This window comes from Lingula anatina, chromosome 10, assembly GCF_051362555.1.
Source record: "Lingula anatina isolate TDL-2025a chromosome 10, LinAna3.0, whole genome shotgun sequence".
NCBI lineage: Eukaryota > Metazoa > Brachiopoda > Lingulata > Lingulida > Lingulidae > Lingula > Lingula anatina.
In genome coordinates, this window is record NC_141776.1 from 15,517,529 (window position 1) to 15,538,969 (window position 21,441).

General features: G+C 39.4%; 1 protein-coding gene and 1 pseudogene across 7 annotated transcripts; one reads left to right on the forward strand and one right to left on the reverse strand.

The window, feature by feature from the left end:
- Window positions 1-948: 948 nt before the first annotated feature.
- On the forward strand, window positions 949-19,376 carry LOC106174747 (uncharacterized). Of its 7 annotated transcripts, none has more exons than XM_086997548.1 (7): window positions 949-1,259; window positions 11,586-11,739; window positions 12,887-12,958; window positions 13,631-13,747; window positions 14,511-14,573; window positions 17,270-17,341; window positions 18,061-19,376. In XM_086997548.1, exons 2-7 carry the CDS (start codon window positions 11,588-11,590, stop codon window positions 18,182-18,184), a joined length of 600 nt encoding a protein of 199 aa, XP_086853674.1. In that variant the 5' UTR covers window positions 949-1,259; window positions 11,586-11,587; the 3' UTR covers window positions 18,185-19,376. The 7 variants fall into 7 exon arrangements, with proteins under 7 accessions (XP_086853674.1, XP_086853673.1, XP_086853677.1 ...); XM_086997547.1 differs by lacking the exon at window positions 949-1,259 and adding an exon at window positions 1,945-1,995; XM_086997545.1 differs by lacking the exon at window positions 949-1,259 and adding an exon at window positions 6,643-6,907.
- LOC106179152 (solute carrier family 2, facilitated glucose transporter member 8 pseudogene) lies at window positions 19,164-21,317 on the reverse strand (annotated as a pseudogene).
- Window positions 21,318-21,441: the final 124 nt, after the last annotated feature.

The following is a 21,441-nucleotide window of genomic DNA, read 5'->3' on the forward strand; positions in this document are numbered from 1 at the left end:
TCAGACTGGCAGCATATTAAAGATATTCTAAACGAGATATTCCTATCTAGCTTTATCTATTTTTCTAAAAAAAAGGTAATTTTTTTCTACTAACGCAATATTGTTTAACCCTACTCTTAACGATATCTGCTTGTGAAATGTACAGGAAGACGTGGCGGTCTCAACATTACGGAAAACAGAACTAAATTACTTAAATACGGTATAAAATACCTTTTCTATGTGTACGGGCGGATCGAGTTATGATACATGGGAAGACAGATTATTGTCATGTCGTTGGTCAGACTGACCAGAAGGTAGTTCATACCTCTAAGCGCGCGTTCAGAACAGTGGACTAACAGATCCGCGGATCAAATATGGCCGACCCACTTGAAATCTTGTTCCCCGCGGGGAATCTATTCATTGTCTAATTGGGAATTAGGCGGCAAGTTTTTAGTGGGTCGCCATATTTGATCCACGGATCTGTTAGTCCGCTGTTCTGAATGTGCTCTAATACGTCTAAAATAAATAAGTAAGACAGTCTTTGTGAATTTTGTAATTAATAAGAGCTGGATTTTACTTTATTTTTAAAAGTTTTTATATGTGATGCTAGATAAGATATACATGAAAATTCTATTTAAAAACCAAAAGTTTTTAACTGGTGATATCTTGGAATAATGCCAAATAATTGAATAATTTGGGTACATATTCAAAATGTGCTGCCAAGCGCATTTTGAGATTTTCTTAAATTCTGCATTTTTGAGGTAACATATGTATGTATGTTTGTATGTATGTTATCGAAGTCTAAGCCGCACAGCTTAAAGATTTAACAAATGAATGTTCATATTATCCCCCTTTCACCCCTCCTTCCGAGGATGTGTCCAACAGGAAGCAGTGTTTCCGGATTGGTCAATGATCAGTGACGTCATTGTCACCGCCTGTGTGTATAGTGACTGAAACCATTCAAATATCTGTTTGTTTAATTCATCTGTCGCGAGTGCTGCACGCTCTAATACGTCATCAGGGCAAGGTAAACATAGGGTGAGGTTTAATTATTGGTGGTTTCTCAAATACACCTATATTATAAAGTCCAGCAAAGGGCAGACGACAAGTTATACAAAGGACGCGGCAATCTGCCAAGAGCAAAACATTGTGTGGAAACAGTTTATTAATTCCAGGTCGTTTCTGAACGAGCGAAAATTGACAGAAACAGGCGACTAACCAAACGTCCAAACAGACTACAGTTTTTTAACACCTCTTTTGCGCGAGGAGCAGCGCTTCAGGTAAGCTGGTTATTTTGTCGACGGGTTTTTGCGAGGTGATTGTTATAGTCACTTGTGGTTTTCTTTACAAGTAAGCCATTGGTTTTTTGCCTTAAGAGACGCGATTTGATACTACTCATTTGGAGACGAAGAAAAGAATCGGAGGCAAAAGCGTAAGGGAAAAACAGCGTTATAGCTATTGCATTTTAGAACATAAAAATTACGATAATTATGATGATAACAATATTGATAATAATAATGATAAGTTATAAGTCAGGAATTAGTCTAGTGCTGTCTAGAATATTTCAAAATTCATACGACGGGAGTAACTATTCCTTTTTTTTTTTTTTTTTTTTTGTAAATAAATCAGTCGACAAGAATAAAAACAAATCAAAATGTAGCTGACAGTTGAACTAAGGAGTCCATACTATGCTCTTCACATTTAGTATGAAATCTGATGGGATGCCACTAACATGAAGTTTGTATGTAAAATGATAATTTTTCAAAAATATTCTTTCTATCAGCGCTTTGCAAAAATATTCAATACAAGTATTGTAGATACTTAAAGCAAACGGAGTGGTGTTGAAACCCGAGTAACTGTAAGTTTAGGATTTGTGAGGAAACAATATCTTATTTCCCTCTTGGCTAACATCACATTTATTTCAAGGTGTCCGTTTCGTTATTACAGTTTTCAGCGGCTCTTTACTGGAGACACGCATTTTCGCCGGCCTTATGTTCGACAGGAGGTTTGATCAAAGTAACAACTAGTTTTAACTCATTTAAAAAACATAAAAACGTGTTGTATCTGTGCTAACTACTAATTACATTATTATAAAAATTTAACTATATGTCTATGTTAAGCTTTTTCCATGCTTTATTCATCTTTTCTTCTTTTAATACGTATGAATCCAAACATTCCGGTAATGTTTTGTTATAAAAAGTAATTATACATACAATTAACAATCCTGCAATGTTACAGAATTTCAAAAGAAGGAAAAACAAAAGTCATTCGAAAAATTGTGAAATGATAATGACACTGATAGGCTCTTTTCCTCATGTAAGAAGCGGATTTTGATATATAGGCCTACTTTTGTATATATGTTTCAATCGAGATTCAAATTCAGGCGTCTTGGTTCGTCTATGGGGAGAGGGGAGAGGACAGAGGACAGAGGGGTTTCTATAAATGTTTCATTTTCTCACGAAATAGGCAACACCCCCCCCCCCCCTCCCATTCAATACAAGGATCTCGCATTCCTCCTTGGCGAGATGCCAGTTAGGATTTCGCTTTGGCCAGAATCAAATCCAAACACATCGGTGCCTCATTGTGACATGAATACTGTTCTTGATCAGAGACTACGACTCAATTTGTGTCGGATACAAGAGGAAAGGCATGCCATATTACTTTTTAGTTATTATGGATCCTTCACATTATAAATCTATTGTAATTCAAAAGAAATAAATAGAGAGATGATCCAAAAAAGTGAAAGGGCGTTGCCGTTTTTGAAGGCCACCGATTGTGTCTTCAAATCAATTGTATAAAAGGTCAAAAAGCCAAGTTGTGATATTTTCAGATACCCTATTAGACCAGTTTGCACACCTGCTCCTCCAAATTTAAACGTTCCGAAATTGTCTACCAATTCGTTTGCTTCTACCAAGACTCAGGTGGTATTAATTTCTTTAAGCAATGAAACAACTTCATCTGAAGCATTTTCGGAACTGTCATTAGATGCAATGTGGTGTCCTCAGTAACGATATAACCATGAGGCATAAGTGATCATACAAACACCACACCCAACCTCTTCTCGATGGTGTTCTGACACGAACAAGACTGGAAACCCGTCGGGCAAAATCTTCACGCCTCTGAGTCACACAGCTAATGAAACAGAGCCCCCCTATTTCCTGAATATAGGCTGCTTTCCTACGCTTTAATCTCCAGCGTTGTTCAACTTAACGGCGGAAACAGGGGATACTTCCACTCAGTCCCCCCGGACGTGGCGAAAACGCATGGAGAACTTTTAACTCTGTTCAAAGCAAAGCTGTGGCAGTTTTTAATGGTGTGTACAGGAATCTCGGTGTCTCTCTACACACACACAGTGACGCAGCGGGGCAAAATGCAGTTGATTAAAAACAGCGTGGACTCAGGTTGTAAAGGTTTATGCAGGAATTTCGGAGTCTTTTTTTCCAGAAACTGTATCATATTTGGCTTGAATACACAAGGGGGCAGGCATAATGTCCTTTATGATATGGGATCTCATTTAATTAATGACAGATAGGCATACGTATGCCCCCGGCCTTAAGAGTGTAATTAGCCGGCTGGCACGTGAAATTATTCAGGAGGCGCTCTTTCTGTCTCGCGAGAAGCGCTGTTTGTTGTATTTTTGGATGAATTCCAACAACAATGCATGTGCGAAGTTTGTACAAAGACTAATCGAGACGTGAAGTAGGTCGATTTTACTCTCTGTCGGGGTCCCTTCTGGCTGTTACGAATTTGGACGAAGGATCTCGACATATTTGTACCAGCTAGGAGGGCCTCTGGCAGAGGTTGGGTCGATCTTTCCTCTTTTGAAATTTTGATTAAGTGTTAATGACTATCTTTGTTTGTTAACTATTAAATAAATAATTAAATGGTTGCTTGGGTTTAGGCAAGTCGCCTTGTCCTCCTGCCAGCATGTCTGTTAGTCATCCAGCCCTTCAGGCATCCAGCCCGTAAGTGCAGCCCATCAGTCAGTCAACCCGTCAGTCATCCAACCCATCAGTCAGTAAGCCCATCAGTCATCCGGCCCATTAGTCAGTAATCCCGTCAGTCGTCCAGCCCATCAGTCAGATAATCCGTCAGTCATCCAGCCCATCAGTCAGTAAGCCCGTCAGTCAGCCAGCCCAGCGGTCAGTCAGTCAGCAATCCTACCAGTCAACCAGCTAGTCCATAAGTCGTTCAGTCCTGCAGCCAGTAAGCCCGTCAGCTAGTCAGTCCGTCAACTACTCAGTCCGTCAGTTAACCATTCCGTCAGCTAGTAAGTCCGTCAGTTTGTCGGCAGTCATCAATCGCGCCAGTCATCCAGTAAGTCATTCAGCCCGCCAGCCAGTAAGCCTGTCAGCTAGTCAACCCAGCATTCAGTCAGCCCGTCGGCTAGTCAGCCTGTTAGTCGGTCAGCCCGTTCCATCAGTTAGTCAGCTCAGCATTCAGTCAGCCCGTCAGTTAGTCAGCTCAGCATTCAGTCAGCCCGTCAGTTAGTCAGCCTGCCAGGCAGTCAGATATCTAGCATCAGTAGGCTAACTGCCTGCCAACCCGTCAATTAGTCGGAAGAATCTGGGTCATATTTGCGACGAATTACATCTGCAAAACTTAAAGGAAACAGATAAGCTTCCTACCACTCCTGTCAGAATCCTTCGAACTAATGATGATATTTGTTATGTGATGATTAACAATATGATGCAAAATCTTTCAATTTCCACTCTTCCCGCGGATTAAAAACAAAACCTTTAATATTAAATGCGATGGCCATCATTCACGGAAACGATGTATCTAGATTATAACCTGGCTGATTGTTCTTGTGTCGCCTGGTCGGTAATTAAATAAGAAGTGTCAGGCGATCGTCTCAACTAAAGGGAAGTATAATTTTACAATATGCTGTCAAACCTCCATAGTTGCCTAGAAAACGGAACTCTTCTTACGTAGATCTATTGCCTAATGTCTTATTAAGCCTGGAATCAAGTCTGGGAACAATAGGGGTCTGTCCATGATACTAGTATGTAGAATTCGCGTAGATGCGTATGGCGGGTTTCTATATACAGTAGTTATATGCTTAAATATGAGAATTTGTTTACATTGTCATAGCAAATATGTGGTTAGATAATCAGTTTAGAAAATTATGAAGCTATTCTGCAGGTGACTTTTAGGTCGTATTCATATATCCTGGGATTTTCTCCCCACTTGACTCATGAATCATCGCTAGACCTGTTCTTACACTAGATTTGATTTGATGTTCTGAACCATTTCTAATAAGGTAATTTAACTCTCTAATTAGAAAATCTAATTCAATGCCGAGTAGGGCTTTTAGACCACCATACTTTCCAGAACATTTTAGAAGGAAATATTGACATCAGGTATTTTAAATTTCATTTAGGGTTTTTGACCGTTTTTAAAGTCCGAGATTGACAATTTGGCAGGATACGTAGGCAAGAGAAAAAAAAACAACTATGGGCCTGTTCAGAATCAAGTGGATCCGCGGATCAACTGATCCCCAGATCAAATATGGCCGACCCACTTGAAAGCTTGTCGCATAACCCCCAAATAGACACTGAACAGATTCCCCACTGGGATTACGCGGTAAGTTTTCAAATAGGGTCGGCCATATTTGATCCGCAGATCCGTTAGTCCGCGGATCAACTTCTGCTGTTAGTGCGGCCTTTGGGGCATTTTAATCCAAACCGTCATAGTATACCTGTACCTGTAAACTCGGGGTAGCCACTTTCTGACCTGCTATGCACTTAGCTGTAGGGCTTTTAATGACAACCAACAGATGTTTTTTATGTCACCTTTTAATTAAGACCGACACGTTTCGTTAATTCAATCAACTCTAAGCCTCACGATTCCGGGGCAAGTATAAATTGTCCTCGGAGATTAACGCCGGTCCCAGGGGCACAGCAATACAGGTGGATGATGAGTGGAAATTGCTGGTAGTTATCAATGAAAAGGTTTACATTAAAGGCAAAGCATCCTTGTTAGACCTTTAAATAATAATAATAATAATAAATAAATAAATAAAAAAGAATAAAAAAAAAAATTTCTACAACTTCATTCTATCAACAAAGTATACAGTCTAAAACAGTTGAGAAAATTACTAAATATAAACCCGTTTCTAATTTGTGAAGTTACTGAAATTGAAATGCATTAGTCTCCATCTCAATTTCAGCATTTGGTCAGGCTCAAAGAATATTTGAAAATACGGTTGATTAATCTGAAATGGCTATTTTGGAACGTGGTAATCTATGTTTGTGTCGAAATTTCCGGGAAATAAGCTATTTGCTATTTCGCAAACAAGGATCCACAATAACCCTTCTTGGTATGTGTGGTATTTTTGGTATTTTGATTACGCATGATCAACACATTCAATGGATAGTCAAGAATATCAACATGTATGTCTTCTTTACACAACTTTCTAGTTAACTTTAAAATTATTCTTTACAAATTTAAACAAATACCAAAGAAATGGATATTTTATGCCGGAAAAGCACATGGGGAGTTAAATGCATATATACAACACTTTGGGAAACCTTGAAACCGTACCAGATTACCAAGACCGAAAAACTGAAAACTGAAACCTGCATGGACGACGGCAAACCTACAGATGGAACATAATCACCACTTTTCTGGGGAATACTCATAGAAATCCCACTTTACAATAAGTGATAATAACCGGGACTTAAGAATATAAGTACTTGAAAAGCACTCGGAAAATCCAATTGAGACACTCAACGCCTGTTGATCGTGTCGTGAAGTATTTAACGATTACAGCCGTCTCATTAAACGAACGCTACGAACCGACATATGGCGCGATTTGCAAGATACAGCCACGTACAAACAATGCCCTGTGGACCAACGATTGGATTTCGAAAGAACATTTTGACAACTCGAGTTTCAAGAAGCAGGCTGAGGCATGGAATAGTAGGTACACGAGACAGCAGAGAAGGTGCCAATTCAAAGCCAGGCAGTTCATGGGTTTTTGGACTCTTAATTCATCCCTCATTTTCCTTTTAAGATAGCCCATGCGTTTATCTTAGGGTAAAAAAAAAAACGAAACTGTACCTGTTTTAACTAGAAAAGCACCTAGAGTTCAGCCAAGGCCGCTCATTTCTCACTATTAACTGATTAACCAATTAATGGATCACCATTAAAATCTAACCAATTTTAAGTCAGCCAACTATAGACCTGTCATGAAAATTTAATCAAAACCCGTTCATAATTTATTTTTGAGTGAGACTGGTAGCTGCCGAACCCAAAATGAAGGTAAAAAAAGTTCTCAAAATCATAGATTATAATTATCGAGTACATTTTTAATTTGGAAAGCAATGACAATTGTTAGACACTGTATTTGCGTTATGCGTTCGTTAAATTGCGTTATTTGTGCAATGAACATCATTTTGCAGTTAGTCTCCAATCAATCGGGCAAAGACAACGTTGCGTGTATCACCTACATTGAGGAGAACCCAAAACGCAATTCCAAGGATAGGGACATCGAACGGCGTGCAACAGTATTCTTTTGAAAAATGTAGTTTTCGTTATTTCTCTCTCTCTCTCACTCTCTCTCTCTCTCTCTCTCTCTCTCTCACGACATGAATACTGTCAGCTTAATGACCGCTGTCTTTCATATGCACCCTTTTTCGCGGCATTGGGTATTATGAAGGCAAGATGCACTCTCTCTCTCTCTCTCTCTGCATGCATAACCGCCCCCTCCTAACGTTGCCATACTACCGTGACATATCATCCTGGTACATGACGTCCTTGTGACACTCGCCCTGATATATTACCACAATCATTGTGTTTATTCAATGATCTGATAATTTATCGTCTTTAGATAAGCTCATGAATACAATATAATTACCTTGATATGTTATATTTGATTTGATAGAGGTATGGAACTGTGACGAAGTTGATGTCTTTAATTTTTGCTGTTACATGTACGCGATGCAGTAAATATGGAATTCTGTTATAATCTTCCATATTATTTATTAACTACTTTCCAGTTGATTCCTGCGCCGCTTTCTTTCCTTTTCTAACTCTACCTCATGCAATCTCCAGCGGCCTTCTCTCTGTTTACATAACACGAAGTTGTATTAGTATCATAAGAGCATGTCAATCAACTCAGTTCCTCTACAAAACACTCCCCTCTCCTTACTGCTTCGTGGCTGTCAATTACCAACGTTACAGAAAGTGCGCGTGTGTGTGTGTGCGCGCGTGTGTCCTTGGGTGTGTTCTTTTGTTTTTGTGTCAATAGTTGTATTATGTGCAACCATGGAACTGAATGGGACGCCTTGTATACTTGTAAGTGATGGTGTCCCTTGTACAGGCGCACAATCAAATAAACGCCACATCTAGCAGTGGGAACAACTTGGGACCCCCCCCTCTCTCTCTCTCTTTCTCTCTCTTTCTCTCTCTCCTTCTCTCTCTCTTTCTCTCTCTCTCTCTCGTGTGCATAGAAAGGAAGAGAACCGTTGTCCTTACGCCTTACTTGCCATATTTCTGTCACCATCTATTGACTCTGTTTACTTCGACTTTGCATTCTTAATTCTAAATCACCCACTGCGAGGCTAGTGTCAAAAGTGCATCGAACTATATATTTATCGTTAATACATCCGGTCGCGTAGAAAGCTTTATCGGTTAATAAAGGATGTGGTTCCAATGGACATCCTCATGTCTGCATAGGGACTATTCAGACTATCCACGATTAAATATGTTTAAACTGTACGTGATTAACGTTTTTTATGATTTTTTTTTTCTTTCGCTGCCTAGCTTATATATTTTATTGCATTATCTTTTGTTCGTTATCTCCCTTTTATATGATATATAAGTATTCATTTATGGAAACTCGGTATTATCAAAGGTAATTGTATGTAAACAAAGAATCAATTATACACGAATGAAATCTATCGTGAAGATAAATTTGATGTTTATCACCTGGCGTCAGGGTTCACACTGATTGCAGCCGATTACTCATTTCCCTTTTCAAGGCAATCTCTTCTGCTTTTACTTGTTTCCTGCATATTATGTCGTCTCAGTGGCAAGCGACAAAAGTGTACAAAAACTGATTAAATTTTTTCACTATCTTTTTTTCTGGAAAGAGGGTTGTCGTCATTATTGAAGAAGATGCAATTGCGGTCAGATGCATATTTTCCAAGAAAAGAAAAAGTGACATTTTATCAAAAATATGTTTGAAACATTTCCAAAGAACACATAAGATACCCTCCTGTTGGGGGTGTGTGGTTTATTTAAAGAAGAATGTCAAAAATTAAGCATTTTATCGCAGAATATCGAAAATCAGCATGAAATATTCCATTGCCTTAGTGCTTTTAGTTGTCTTCATCGTGTCTATTTTTCTGTGCGCAGATTATCAGGTTTGATTTTTCAAGGTGCAAAAACCGGTCCTTCCTGCGAGGAAACGGACTAGACAGCATAATTCTTGTAAGCATGCCTTACGTGCTTCCTCCGGTTCGCATTTACTTCTGGACTCTCGGTTTTCCTGAGAACTAACGTGCACAGCGTTTTAATACGGAGACGCGAACAACATCGCTATTATATGATCTGGCTGGGGCACGCGGCATTGCACGCAGCCGACCCTGAGGTTCAAGGGGTCATGCAAAATGATTTTTGCGTTTGATGCAGATTGCCATAGTAACGCTTTTAACGTCTGCGTTGAATGCAATCGGTGTGGAAACACGTTGGAAGTTGCGTGACAACATGCTGACGTTCATATCCGTGTCACCTAAAAGATGACAAAGAAATCAAACTGGTTATTTTCCCTTTCGTTTGTTCATATATGGTAGTAGCATGGCTATATAAATGATAGTGTACAGCATCCTTTATTACTACATATATTTTATTTAAATTGGGAGGAACTTAATGGATAATTTTTCTTGTGAGACCTCAGAGAACAGATAAGTGAAAAAGTCCGTACATGGCAATCGGGGGGTCAAAAACTTGAATATTCTGGCACTGTTTAAGAGCACATTCAGAACAGCTGACTAACATGTCCGCGGATCGAATATGGCCGACCCACTAGAATGCCAGTTTCGTAATCCCCTCGGGGAATCTATTCAGTGTCTAATCAGGAATAAAGGGGCAAGCTTTTCAGTGGGTCGCCATATTTGATCGGCGGATCTGTTAGTACGCTGTTCTGAATGCGTGCTCTATGAAGAGTGTCTGGCCTGAAGTCCTCCATAATTCTTCCATAGCACAGCAGATAACATTGTAAACATCAAATACGGTATGGAATATATTGGCCTGAAAAAAAATCCTTGGACCCGTCAAAGATAAGTTTACCCCCAAAACGCAGGCATTATATCATTCGACAGATTATGAAATTAAAAACACTAAAATTGCTGAAAATGAGCAATTTTCATTTATTCATCATTCCGTTAATCATTTGCACTTGGTAACTGAAGTCGTGCAATACCTTGTGAATGCACCGTACCTATGAAGCTAATAATAATAATAATAATAATAATAATAATAATAATAATAATAATAATAAATCATATTTGAAAGAAATACCGAACGATGGCAAACAAGCCGTTCGCGACAATAAAAACACAAGCTCACACTGTTAGCTAATCTCGATACTTGAGATTCGATCGTATTGAATGTTAATTTCTGTCTCGCAAGCAACTGCTGCCCGGCCACAACTAAACCTTTATTGCACTAATTGCTTCGAACTTAAGGTTACGTGCAAAAGTTTTTGTCACGGGATTAATTAACTATAAGGACCTTTCACTTGGACGATATTTTATACGTCAAGTTATCAGCGGGGTAACGAGATATTGGTAAGATAAGACTTAATCCAGCAGATTGGGAGTCTTTTGAAAAGTATGGATATCTGTCACAGGGATTTTGACTTTCCACGCATATTTCACGTGGTAAAGCACATGTTGTCTATATATTATAAGTAATCGGTATGAAAGCTGTGAGATGGGGATCATCAGTCCAGATGTGTGACACTAATCTTTGTCATGTTCTAACTATACATGTATAAACGGTTCAAGTAGGTCGTAATTACATAAGGTATTCCCGGGAAAAGCAATTAGTGAACATTTATCAGGTATTGTTTGAAGGACGTAAAAGCACCTGATGCTACAGCTTGTAACTCGCACCCATGAATTGCTTTATAGGCAATTTTCGTTGAAGCGGCCTCATCATTTCTTAGATTGTTCTACTGGTACATCGGCTACGCCTATGTGATCGGCCGCGGCTTACTGGCTACCATTGTGACTTTTCTTTTTGATTTAGAAGGAAGTACGTTTTGGGCTTGTGTATGTACATGTATGCCCGTCAAGTGTGTGTGTGTGTGTGTGTGTGTGTGTGGGTGGGTGGGTGGGTGTGCAAGCGTGTGTGTGAGTGCTTGAGTGCATGTGCGTGCGCGTGTGTGTGAGCTTCCACGTACGCGTGAGTCAGCGAATTGCCATATCTGGCATGATAGACGCATATTAGGAGCCCCTGACGGCAAACCTCTTCCCTTAAAAAGACAAAACAGACCAAAGCCTTTTTACTCACAATATGAAGGTAACTGACGACCAGATTGCCTCGCGGACCACTATAACAGCTCGTGTAAGTCACACCTTACTTTTTATTTTCAGCGATGCAGAAATTCGTTCAACACACTGGCGGTGCCACAGACACAAGAAATATGCCCCATGCGGCGGTCACAGTTCTGGTATTCGTGTTATGTATCTACAGTGCCAAGGCGGCTCCAGTGGACGATATCTTACCAGAGGATGCCGCAGTTAACAGGTAGGTTAAATCGAATCATTACAAATGGCTGATTGCTTTCCCCCCAGTGTTAACACCCATTGGTCTGACACCTGTGTACGTGCACGGGCACACGCGTTTGTATATGTGTGTGTTAGGAAGGGGGGGGGGGGTGCAAGAAAATTGAGAACGTTGGGAAGGGGCGCCATTCTGCTTTCTGAAGTTAGGACAAATCTGGTGGTTGTTAGCAGTGGATGATCTTTAAGATCACCTAACGATTTTTTATTTGTTAAGATACTTATCTAGGTTTGTCATTACCATAGTTATTAGAATGAAAAGAACATTAGCTTGTAATCATGTTTAAACAGAACGCGAAGGGGGGGGGGGGGGGGGGGGGGTTGGGGGGGGCGCACAATACTTGAAGCAGACTGTTGGGACTCTTTCGATTTTTTCTTTTTATCCCAGTTGTTAATTTCATAGATAATTCATTCATTTATTTCAAAAATAATCATAAATCAAATGTATCCCAACGCACTTTCCAGATTATTTTATAAATTCCAGTCGTCCCATCTTATTTATGATTATTGATTCTGTAGCCTTATCATTTAACATAACCTTTAAGGATTGACATTTTCTCACCTACTCTTGGAACATATGCTCGTTTTGAATTTGCCTTGTTTGATTGCAAGAATTCTGACATACAAGACAACGTAGCTGACTTAATCGATGGGACTGAAGACCGATCTTGGCGTACATGGACCTCAATTAACAGTAATTAAACACTGATAATCGTTCTCATTTATGGCAATTAAACTTCGGAAAATTAAGTTATTTTGCTAAATTACCCACTCGGCGTACAAATTAGATAAAAACAGATGTAAATGACGTAGGTTCAGAAGGACATAGGAAAGGGGGGGTACACGGAGATGCTGGGCAACACGCACACAAACACACTCTCACTTGCATTCATGAACAAAAGCGTACTGCCCCCGGGAAGTTTCCCCATGAAAGGGCGTGACAGTAGAAATATCACGCTGGATATAGAAATTCCTGGTGAATTGATTTAATGCGTTGCTTATAGTCGTGAGCTTCAACAGCATAAAGGCACCAAAGCTGACCATAGAACGTTCTTTGAAAATATTTAAATAACACAGTTTTTAATTCTATATATATATTTTTTGCTTTGCAGTAACACCTCCCCGTGGTCGACTACGTCCGGAGACACGGACTATCGCATATCAGTAACCACAGATGAAGACAGGTATCTGATTAGCATAATACTACAGGGAGTTGTGTATTTATCTTTCTTGGCTTATTGCCGAACAGCCTTACTCAATAAATTTGAGGTGAATTTGATTGAAATGTTCAGAATAAGCTAATCTGGGTTTTGATAATGATCCATTCATTGACCAATTAATTAATGATGAGAACTGAGATGCTCCTGATCTCTGTAATACCATTTCTCCCGCCCATTTCCTTTTTACGTGGTGAGTAGTTATCTGTACCATAGGTCACTCGGTATATAAATGTGTGTAAGCCTCATTATCGAAAAGTGAACAACGATTGTTGGTCCTTAATTTAGAGGAAAAACGTCTCTTTCCTTTTATTATCACAGTACAACACGTATGAGGTAATGAATCTTATTTTGGGGAACGGTTTTGAGTGGTTACTCCTTGGCGATAAAGGGAAAATTGCTGACATTTTCGTGAAAATTAATATTTTCCCCCTATTAAGGTCTATCGCGCGTTGTTTGCCTTAAAATAGTAAGTTTTCCTCTTTTTCTGTGACATCAGTAGTTCCCCCACGCTTCCATTTATTTGGGTAATAGCTGACCTTTTCAGAACCATCCAAGGTGTTGTAATATTGGATTTTACAGACGAAGACACAACATATTCTAATCAAACATTTGGCCAACCCTTATTTAATTTTTCAGAAATGAAGACACCAACACGTCCAGCTTAACGTTACAATATGCAAAGCAGATGGCAAAGGTTCTGGTCAGCGTCTTACAACACCTGGAAAAAGAGAAGTCCACGGGACTGGCGAAAAGGTACTGCGCATGCGTATCACAAAGTCTCCCGGTTGATATGATGTCTGATGCTCAAACACTCGTCTTGTTTTCTCTCAAAGATGCATGAGTAGTGCTATTCTTATTGCCTTCCTTCATACGTTTCATGATAATCTTAACTATTTGTGACTTCTTTACCACACATAAAACTTGATGCTCATTCTATTGCAACTGTTCTTAAAAATTCAGGATTCTTTCGTAAACTTCAAATGCTTTAAATCATTATTGCATGGGTAGCGTGTTGAATTGAGGGATATTAAAGTCTTGGTGGCGAGTTATTCGCACCTAGCACTCCATGAAAAGAGGTTTGATGGCATTTTCGATACTTCGCCTGCAAAGCCTAATGACTATGTCCAGTTAGAAATCTATATCCATTTACAGATCACACTTTCGACTTTTGTCGTGCCAACATCAATGTCTATTGCGTTTTATTGCCATGATCACATGATCTCTTTTTTGGATGTTTTTTTTACACCTAGTGGAATATAAGTTTTTTTTTTAAATCTGTCATTATATCTGACCCAACTCTGCTCCACATATCGCGTGATTTTGCGTTATGTCGCTAGAGTTTGGGCTATCTCGGAAGATCCCGTCTGGTCGCGTGGGGGCACGAGTAGCTCTTCCAGTCTTAAGAATTTCTCGTCTGACCAGTCCCTTAAACGTAACCTCAAAAGACAGGCTATTTTCTCCCCATGCAGGCATTACATATACCACTTGCTTACTTTTTATCTTTGCATGCTTTCAGATCTCATAAAAAATCTCAACTTCTTCCCAATCCCTTTGACCGCATGCGCAGAGGACGGCATCAGTAAGTATTTTCTGTGGAACAGCCTTGTTGTCGGGTTCAGTAAATATAGACTGAAATATACAGTACGACAACGACGTTTACCCTTAAATGTCATTGTAAATGTGTGGTCACATTTTATTCTTACCTTTAACAGCCTTGCAAACATCACACGCACTAGACACATTATCTAATTCTGTTTCAGAAACTCCGCATATTCTATACTTCTGTGCACTCAAGGTATCAGGCACCATCTATCAACACCACGTATAATTTTTCCCAAGATATTCATATATTTTTCTCTTTCTAATTTTTGCACATTTCTGTCTAGCGAGAACCTGTCTTAAGAACGCATTCAGAACAGAGGACTAACAGATCCGCAGATCAAACATGGCCGACCAACTTGAATGCTTGTTGCATAATCCCCGCAGGGAATTTATTTAGGGTCTAATTGGGAATTAAGCGGCAAGCTTTTTAGTGGGTCGCCATATTTGATCAATGGGTCTGTTAGTCCGCTGTTCTGAAAGCGCCCTTTGCTCAGAATTTCAGACATGAAGTCATTACCCAGTTGGTCTTTTGTGGAACGGCGATAAATGGCCGGTTGCCAAAAAAATTGAATTCCTTTCTTTTGATGGGAGGGGGAGGGGGGCGGTTAGGTAGGAAATGAAAAAAAAAGGAATTTTTTTTAAAAAATGGTATCGTGTTTCAGGTTTAAATGCTTATTTCAAATCAAAAGAGGATCTTTTAATGTACTGACACACTGTGTCTGTACAAATAGCCATCCCCTGTGGCTGTCATGGACGTCGCCGTGCACTCTAGACGCATTAAATGGGAAAACCGTGTGACTAATTATCCTCAGACTTACTGCAGTGATTGATAGTACTAAGATACAGGTCATGTCCAAAAATCACCTTTATTTGGGATTTTTTCTATGAATTTATCTATTATTATTATTATATTTCATCACAAATGGACTTTTAAAGGTGTGATTTTCAACATTCAGAATGTCTATATTAACATTAGTATATAACTGAACTGGTGTTGATTATGCAGTTAAACATCATGAAATTGACATAAAACCCTATTTTGTGCACCATCATCGTTACCACAATCAATGGATAATCATATGCCTTATCAACCTCAAACATACAGGAGTAGGCCTAGTTCATACATTGTAGCGCTAAATATAAATACAGGGCAAGTTCGAATAGCAGGTTTATTGATCTATTTATATTATACAATTTTTTTTGTGAATTTTTCATTATTCACACATTGACATTTTCAAGATGATACTGTGAGCCCCCATGGACCTGAAGCCTATTGCTAGTAACATTTGCAGTATTTCCACTTTAACATTAGCGCATTACTTAAATCGGTGATGTTTTATGCACGGAAGCATTGTGAAATATCATTTTGCGCACTTTTATCGTTATATTTTCTATATTACGTCTGTACATTCCACAGCTTTGCTGTCTTGTTTGAGGTTGTTTCTTTTGAACCCTTCTTGGCTGCTTATGAAGCATGTTTATTGTGAATATTGCAGCACTGGCTTCAATGAAAGCGTAGGCGACAAAATGTTGAATATGATGTAGAACAATTAAATTGTTATACAATGATGGTACATTTTGTAGAGATTTAAGGAAAGCTCTATTGTCAAAAGTTCTGTGTATTTATGGCAAATGAAAGTTAAGGTAAAAGGGTTACAATTGAGCGTACAATTCAGGCCCGTAGCCCCGGGGGGGGGGGGGGGGGGGGTTGAACCGCCCTTTCTTGCTGATAAAAGGTCTGCTTTGGGTAAAAATTGATGTACATGTAGGAACTCGAGGGTAGAAGGTCCACTTTGTAAAAACAGACCCCCTTTGCAATTGCTGACAGGCCTAGAATCTGTCATTTATCGGCTATAATTATAGTATATTCAATATAAGTTGATCAGTAAATCTGCCCATTATTCGTTTGTTCTTTCACTGGCTCTTTCATTCATTCACCGTTCGTTTGCTAGTTCAACCAGCCATCCTTTAAGTTTACTGGCAGAGTTAGACAAAAACTCCTAACTTACTGTCTTTATGTTCATGTTTTGGATAATCGATAAATCCTCAATGTTCACCAACTAAAGTCCTTTGCATATCACAAGTGCCATGTTACTGATGACGCCATAATTGCGATTTTTGGGGTAAAATGGCAAAAGTCGGTTTCTTCAATCTCTTCTTTATATCACGAACATCGTTTTAACGCCAAGTTAAAGATCCCAATGAGAACTTTAAAACCTTGCCAGTGGTTTTACCTAAAAGCTGTTGTTCAGTTTTAATCGTTAATGTTTAAAATAATGACTTTGTTGAATGAAACATTGTAATTTTGTGCCACATTGAAAACCATTGAAAACAAAACGACGGCACGAAATTGAAGTACCTACACCTGTCGTCACCCATGCCGATTTTCGTGATAAGATCCCATAGCGATTGCTAGCTCTCCTTAAAACAGAATGCTGCGAAAGTGACAATAAACGATCAGAGGTGCTAGTGCTTATGCTAAACAACGGGGAATTAAACGGCAATATTTTACATTTTGGAGAGGATTGTAGGTACATTATTGAACTATTGGATGTTCGAAAAAAGCTCATTTTCGGTGTTTTGATGATTACAAACCTTCTCTGTAAAGGTAATCAATCCGTCAGTCAGTCAGTCAATCGGTCAATTGATTAATTCACATAACTATCTTTGCAGAATGATGTCCTTCATGCCAGGAATCATAGTCCCCGGAAGTGAACGATACGGTCGCTACAGAGTCAATAGAGGGTAAGCACAGTAGGTGGAATTATTGGGATTGACCACCACTTGCCGCGAGAAAGGCAAAACATAGCAACATTACACTGGGGCTTGTAACCTTTCCATATAGGGCACGTTCCCAATGAAACTATCGTTCCACATAGATCGATCCAACTTTGCAGGGACTCTCGCCGAATGCAATCATATTGACTGAATAATATCCCTCCTGGAGCAGCTAGGGGTGATTAAAACGAAATGAAAGAATTTCCTGAAGCCGAGCCCCTGCTCGAGGAAGCGTGCCATTCACTTAATCTGACTGCATTTGGTGAGAGTACACGCGGCGTTGGATCGATCTACCTAGAACAACATTTTTATTGGGAACGCAGCTGTCACAAGATGCCACAAGTATAAACTGACACACACACCAGAGATGATCACTAAACACCTACGACACTTCTGTTCGTTGAAATTAATACACACTCAAAGTTGTACAAAGAACCTCAGAAATAAGACAAAACGAGCTTTGATATTCTTAAAAATATTAATATTTTATTCTTAACAGTGTCGTGCGCGTACTTTTTCCATTTGGTACTGTAGGAATGCTTATGAACAGGTGCTTATGAACAGTGAGTTGTAGCAATCAGCATTTGTAAGGCATCCATGATGTCTTTGAAATCTCTTACTCGTAATGTTCACTGTAACCCGCCTAATGGCAACTAAACTTTGTTTTTTTTTTTTTTGTTTTTCAGTGTCCGTAGAATGTCCAATGACCTGCTGAGCGCCAAAATCCATGCGCTGATATCGTACTACTTCGACAGTGTGGGCCGCGAATTGAACAAGGAAAGACATTTGTACTCCAGGTTTACGGGATAGTGCGCGAGGGCCGACACGCATGCGCGGCAGTTTCGTCTAATTTTGGGAATATGCGGAATGAATATTATGAAAAAGCGAACTCTATCTGAAACAGACACAACGCTGTCGCTATGTTTCTGAATTTAAACTTAAATTGACGCGTCTATAGGGTTGAAAATCGATTAGAGCGGCAGCTATTTTTGGCATTTAAAACAAGATTGTTGGTACTTACGACCACTTCTTAAACACCTTTTTGAAACAGCCACAGTTGACGGGAATACCACTTGTTCGTTCACCAATATTGTACTATAAACATATGGGGCGTTAAATATATATATATAAAAACGACATATTTGAAAAATAATTTACAATTTAGATGTGGGCTAGATTGCATGTGGTTTATTTGCCACGTTATAATATCGGTGGATAGTTTTTGCCCAGCCTTCTCAGAGGCGATTTTAACAATGCTGAGACAGACTTGGGGAGTGAAGCGATTTCTTAATTTTATAGTTATGTACATTGCACTGCCATGTAACGCTAAGATATTTTTTTCATATTTGAAGGTGTTTTAGGATGAAATATGCTTCTTTTTGATGTGAGGTACATTTCTGGCTGTACTCCATGTACCAAATTTACAGCAAATTTTGGGGATATCTATGTGATAGTTTTCTGTTTAAATCTAAAATTATGACTTTATACATAACAACAATTTGTCAAATTGCTTTTAATTTGCCAGTTTCTGATAAAGTAGGTCCTGTATTTCGGGCCTTTTAGGGTTGCCCTGCTATTATGGGCCTTGTTAATGAGCACTACGTGAATGCACATTTACATATAGTATACTTCGAGAAATTGAACTATTTTTGTTTATCTTTCTTGTTTAGATTAAACCGTAGGTGGATCGACCGTAAACAATTATTGTCGTATATAGCCTGTACTCGTTCTTTCCAATTTGCTGAAATGCATCTGTCTATTGGCTAATACCGTATCGCGATTTCAGAGGTTTTATAAAATTATAATGCCTTTATTGATACACCTTCGCCTTCTTTAACATGTGCTGTGTAATTCACGATTAAATAATTTGTTAAAATAGACATTAAAAAGGGAAGAAAGAAGATTAATGGTGCTGCATATAGATCTTGTTTGATCCTGTATAAATCTATGGCTTCTTGTACCCAGAGAGACACAATAAACGAAATAAAACTTCATATTTGAACTCCCATTGTTGTTTTCATTTTATATTTCCAAGTCTTATTTTAGCATCAGGGCTGGCTGTGTACTTTAGCTGTAAAATGGTGATCATTGTGATTTTCTACATTATAATATTAATATTTAAATGACGTAGTTTTTTCTGATTTTTAAATTCGCAGTTTAATTTAGAATTCTACATTGTATATTTGTACCCGCTACGTGGATCAAAGAGTGGATTTTTTACAGATATTCACAGATATTTCTCTAGCGCCTCTGCGCCAATTTCCGTCCTGTGAGACTTTTTCTCAATAAATAAATAAATAAATAAATAAATAAATAATGAACTCAAGCATGTCTTTGGTAAAAATTGCTGTGCCAGTGCTTGCAAGTTACCGGTTGCTTTCAAAGTAATCTTGGATGTCTTCTAGAGATTTCCCCTTGGTTTCTGGCACTACCAGCAGAGCAAAGAGAACACTTAGAGCGCAAACTCCACCAAACAGCCAGAAAGCACCATATGAGTGCAACAAGAGTTCCAGCCGCGGGAAAAACTTCGTGATGAGAAACGATGAAAGGAGAGAGACGGCAACTCCTGTTCCGACTCCAGTTCCTCGAAATTTCGGAGGAAAAATCTCAGATAGAAGAAGACAGGGCACCGATCCCCAACCAAGTGCAAACCCAATATGATAAGCTATAAGACACGTGATGGGCAACCAGTGTAAGGAAGCGTCATTTCCTTCAGCTTCAATGTAAAAATATACCCCCATTCCTGCGCAGCTGACCGCCATGATTAGTCCGGAAATCACCAGTAGAGGGCGTCTTCCAAGACGGTCTACTAAAGCAGCCGAAAGTACAATTGGCGGGAATTGACAGAGTGATACAAAAACTGGAATCAGGTACGAATCACCTGAAAACCCCGCCGATTTGAAGATCCTTACCATGTAATACGTTACAGCATTAATTCCCTCTGCTTGCTGCAATATCATCAACATCATACCAATGATAAATGGTTTATAGATACTGGCTTTAGTCCAGTCAACGCACAATAATCTCCCCCCAAAATCGTTCGTTGTCTTTTCAGTTTTTGCTATCATGATATTGAGTTCAGTTTCTGACATTTCGTAGTCACCGCGTAGCCATGTCAACGCGCGCAGAGCCTCGGTTTCGGTGCGGTGACGCAGCAACCACGTGGGTGTCTCTGGCATAAACGTGATGATGATTAGTAGAAAAATGGCGGGAGCAGTTGAAGCAATGGCCAACCATCTCCACGGGAGAGCCACTCCAATAGCATAGACGACGGTTATTCCTAGCGTGAGAAACAATTGGTTTAACGTACCCAGAATACCCCTGTGTGTTTTCGATGAAATTTCCGCTATGTACAAAGGCACCACCATCGTCTGCCAGCCAAGGCCGAAACCAGTCACTACTCGGCCGCTGTACAGCATGGTTGCATTGGGGGCGTACGCTATTAGAAGCCAGCCTAGGGTGTAGGGTACTGAGCAGAGCATCAGAGCCAACTTTCTGCCTGCAAAATCCGCAAAGTAGCCGCAAGCTGGACCACCGAAAATAGCACCGATATTCACCAAGGAGCCAAACCATGTTAACTGCTCGTTTGTCAAAAAGCCATCAGAAATTAATTCTGGGTCACTAGGAGATGTATATCCCAGGTTTATCCCGAAAGCAATAGATCCAAAACAGGCGCTAAGCACGGCGAGAAGTTCTTTGCGATGGATTCGCTTTTTCCGACGTGACTGATCGAAAGCACCCTCAGCTTGTACTGAATATTCACATGTTCGTTGTTCGTTCATGGCAATGTTTCTCCTTTCACTGTTGTATCGAATCGGAAACCGTGTTTTTAGTACCAAATTTTGAATATATATAGGCACTCAAGACACAGTTTAACGCTGTTAAGTATTTCTCGACTCCATCATCTTGGCCTATTTAAGTAGGGCGTTTAGACCTCTCTGTTATCAATCTTATCATATTACAGGGTCGAAAGCGTTCCTTATATCTGCAGAGTTTAATTATTACCCAAAAGGTGTGTAAACTATTGCTATTACACAAAACAGTGTTTATCTTGAGTAAACCATGTT

What these genes read in the sequence shown, in the direction of transcription:
- LOC106174747 (XM_086997545.1), top strand. Translation starts at nt 6,787, where the DNA reads ATGGCGCGATTTGCAAGATACAGCCACGTACAAACAATGCCCTGTGGA. An exon ending in TCCACGGGACTGGCGAAAAG is followed by an intron (nt 13,748 to 14,510) that starts GTACTGCGCATG and finishes GCATGCTTTCAG; the next exon opens with ATCTCATAAAAAATCTCAAC. An exon ending in ATGCGCAGAGGACGGCATCA is followed by an intron (nt 14,574 to 17,269) that starts GTAAGTATTTTC and finishes CTATCTTTGCAG; the next exon opens with AATGATGTCCTTCATGCCAG.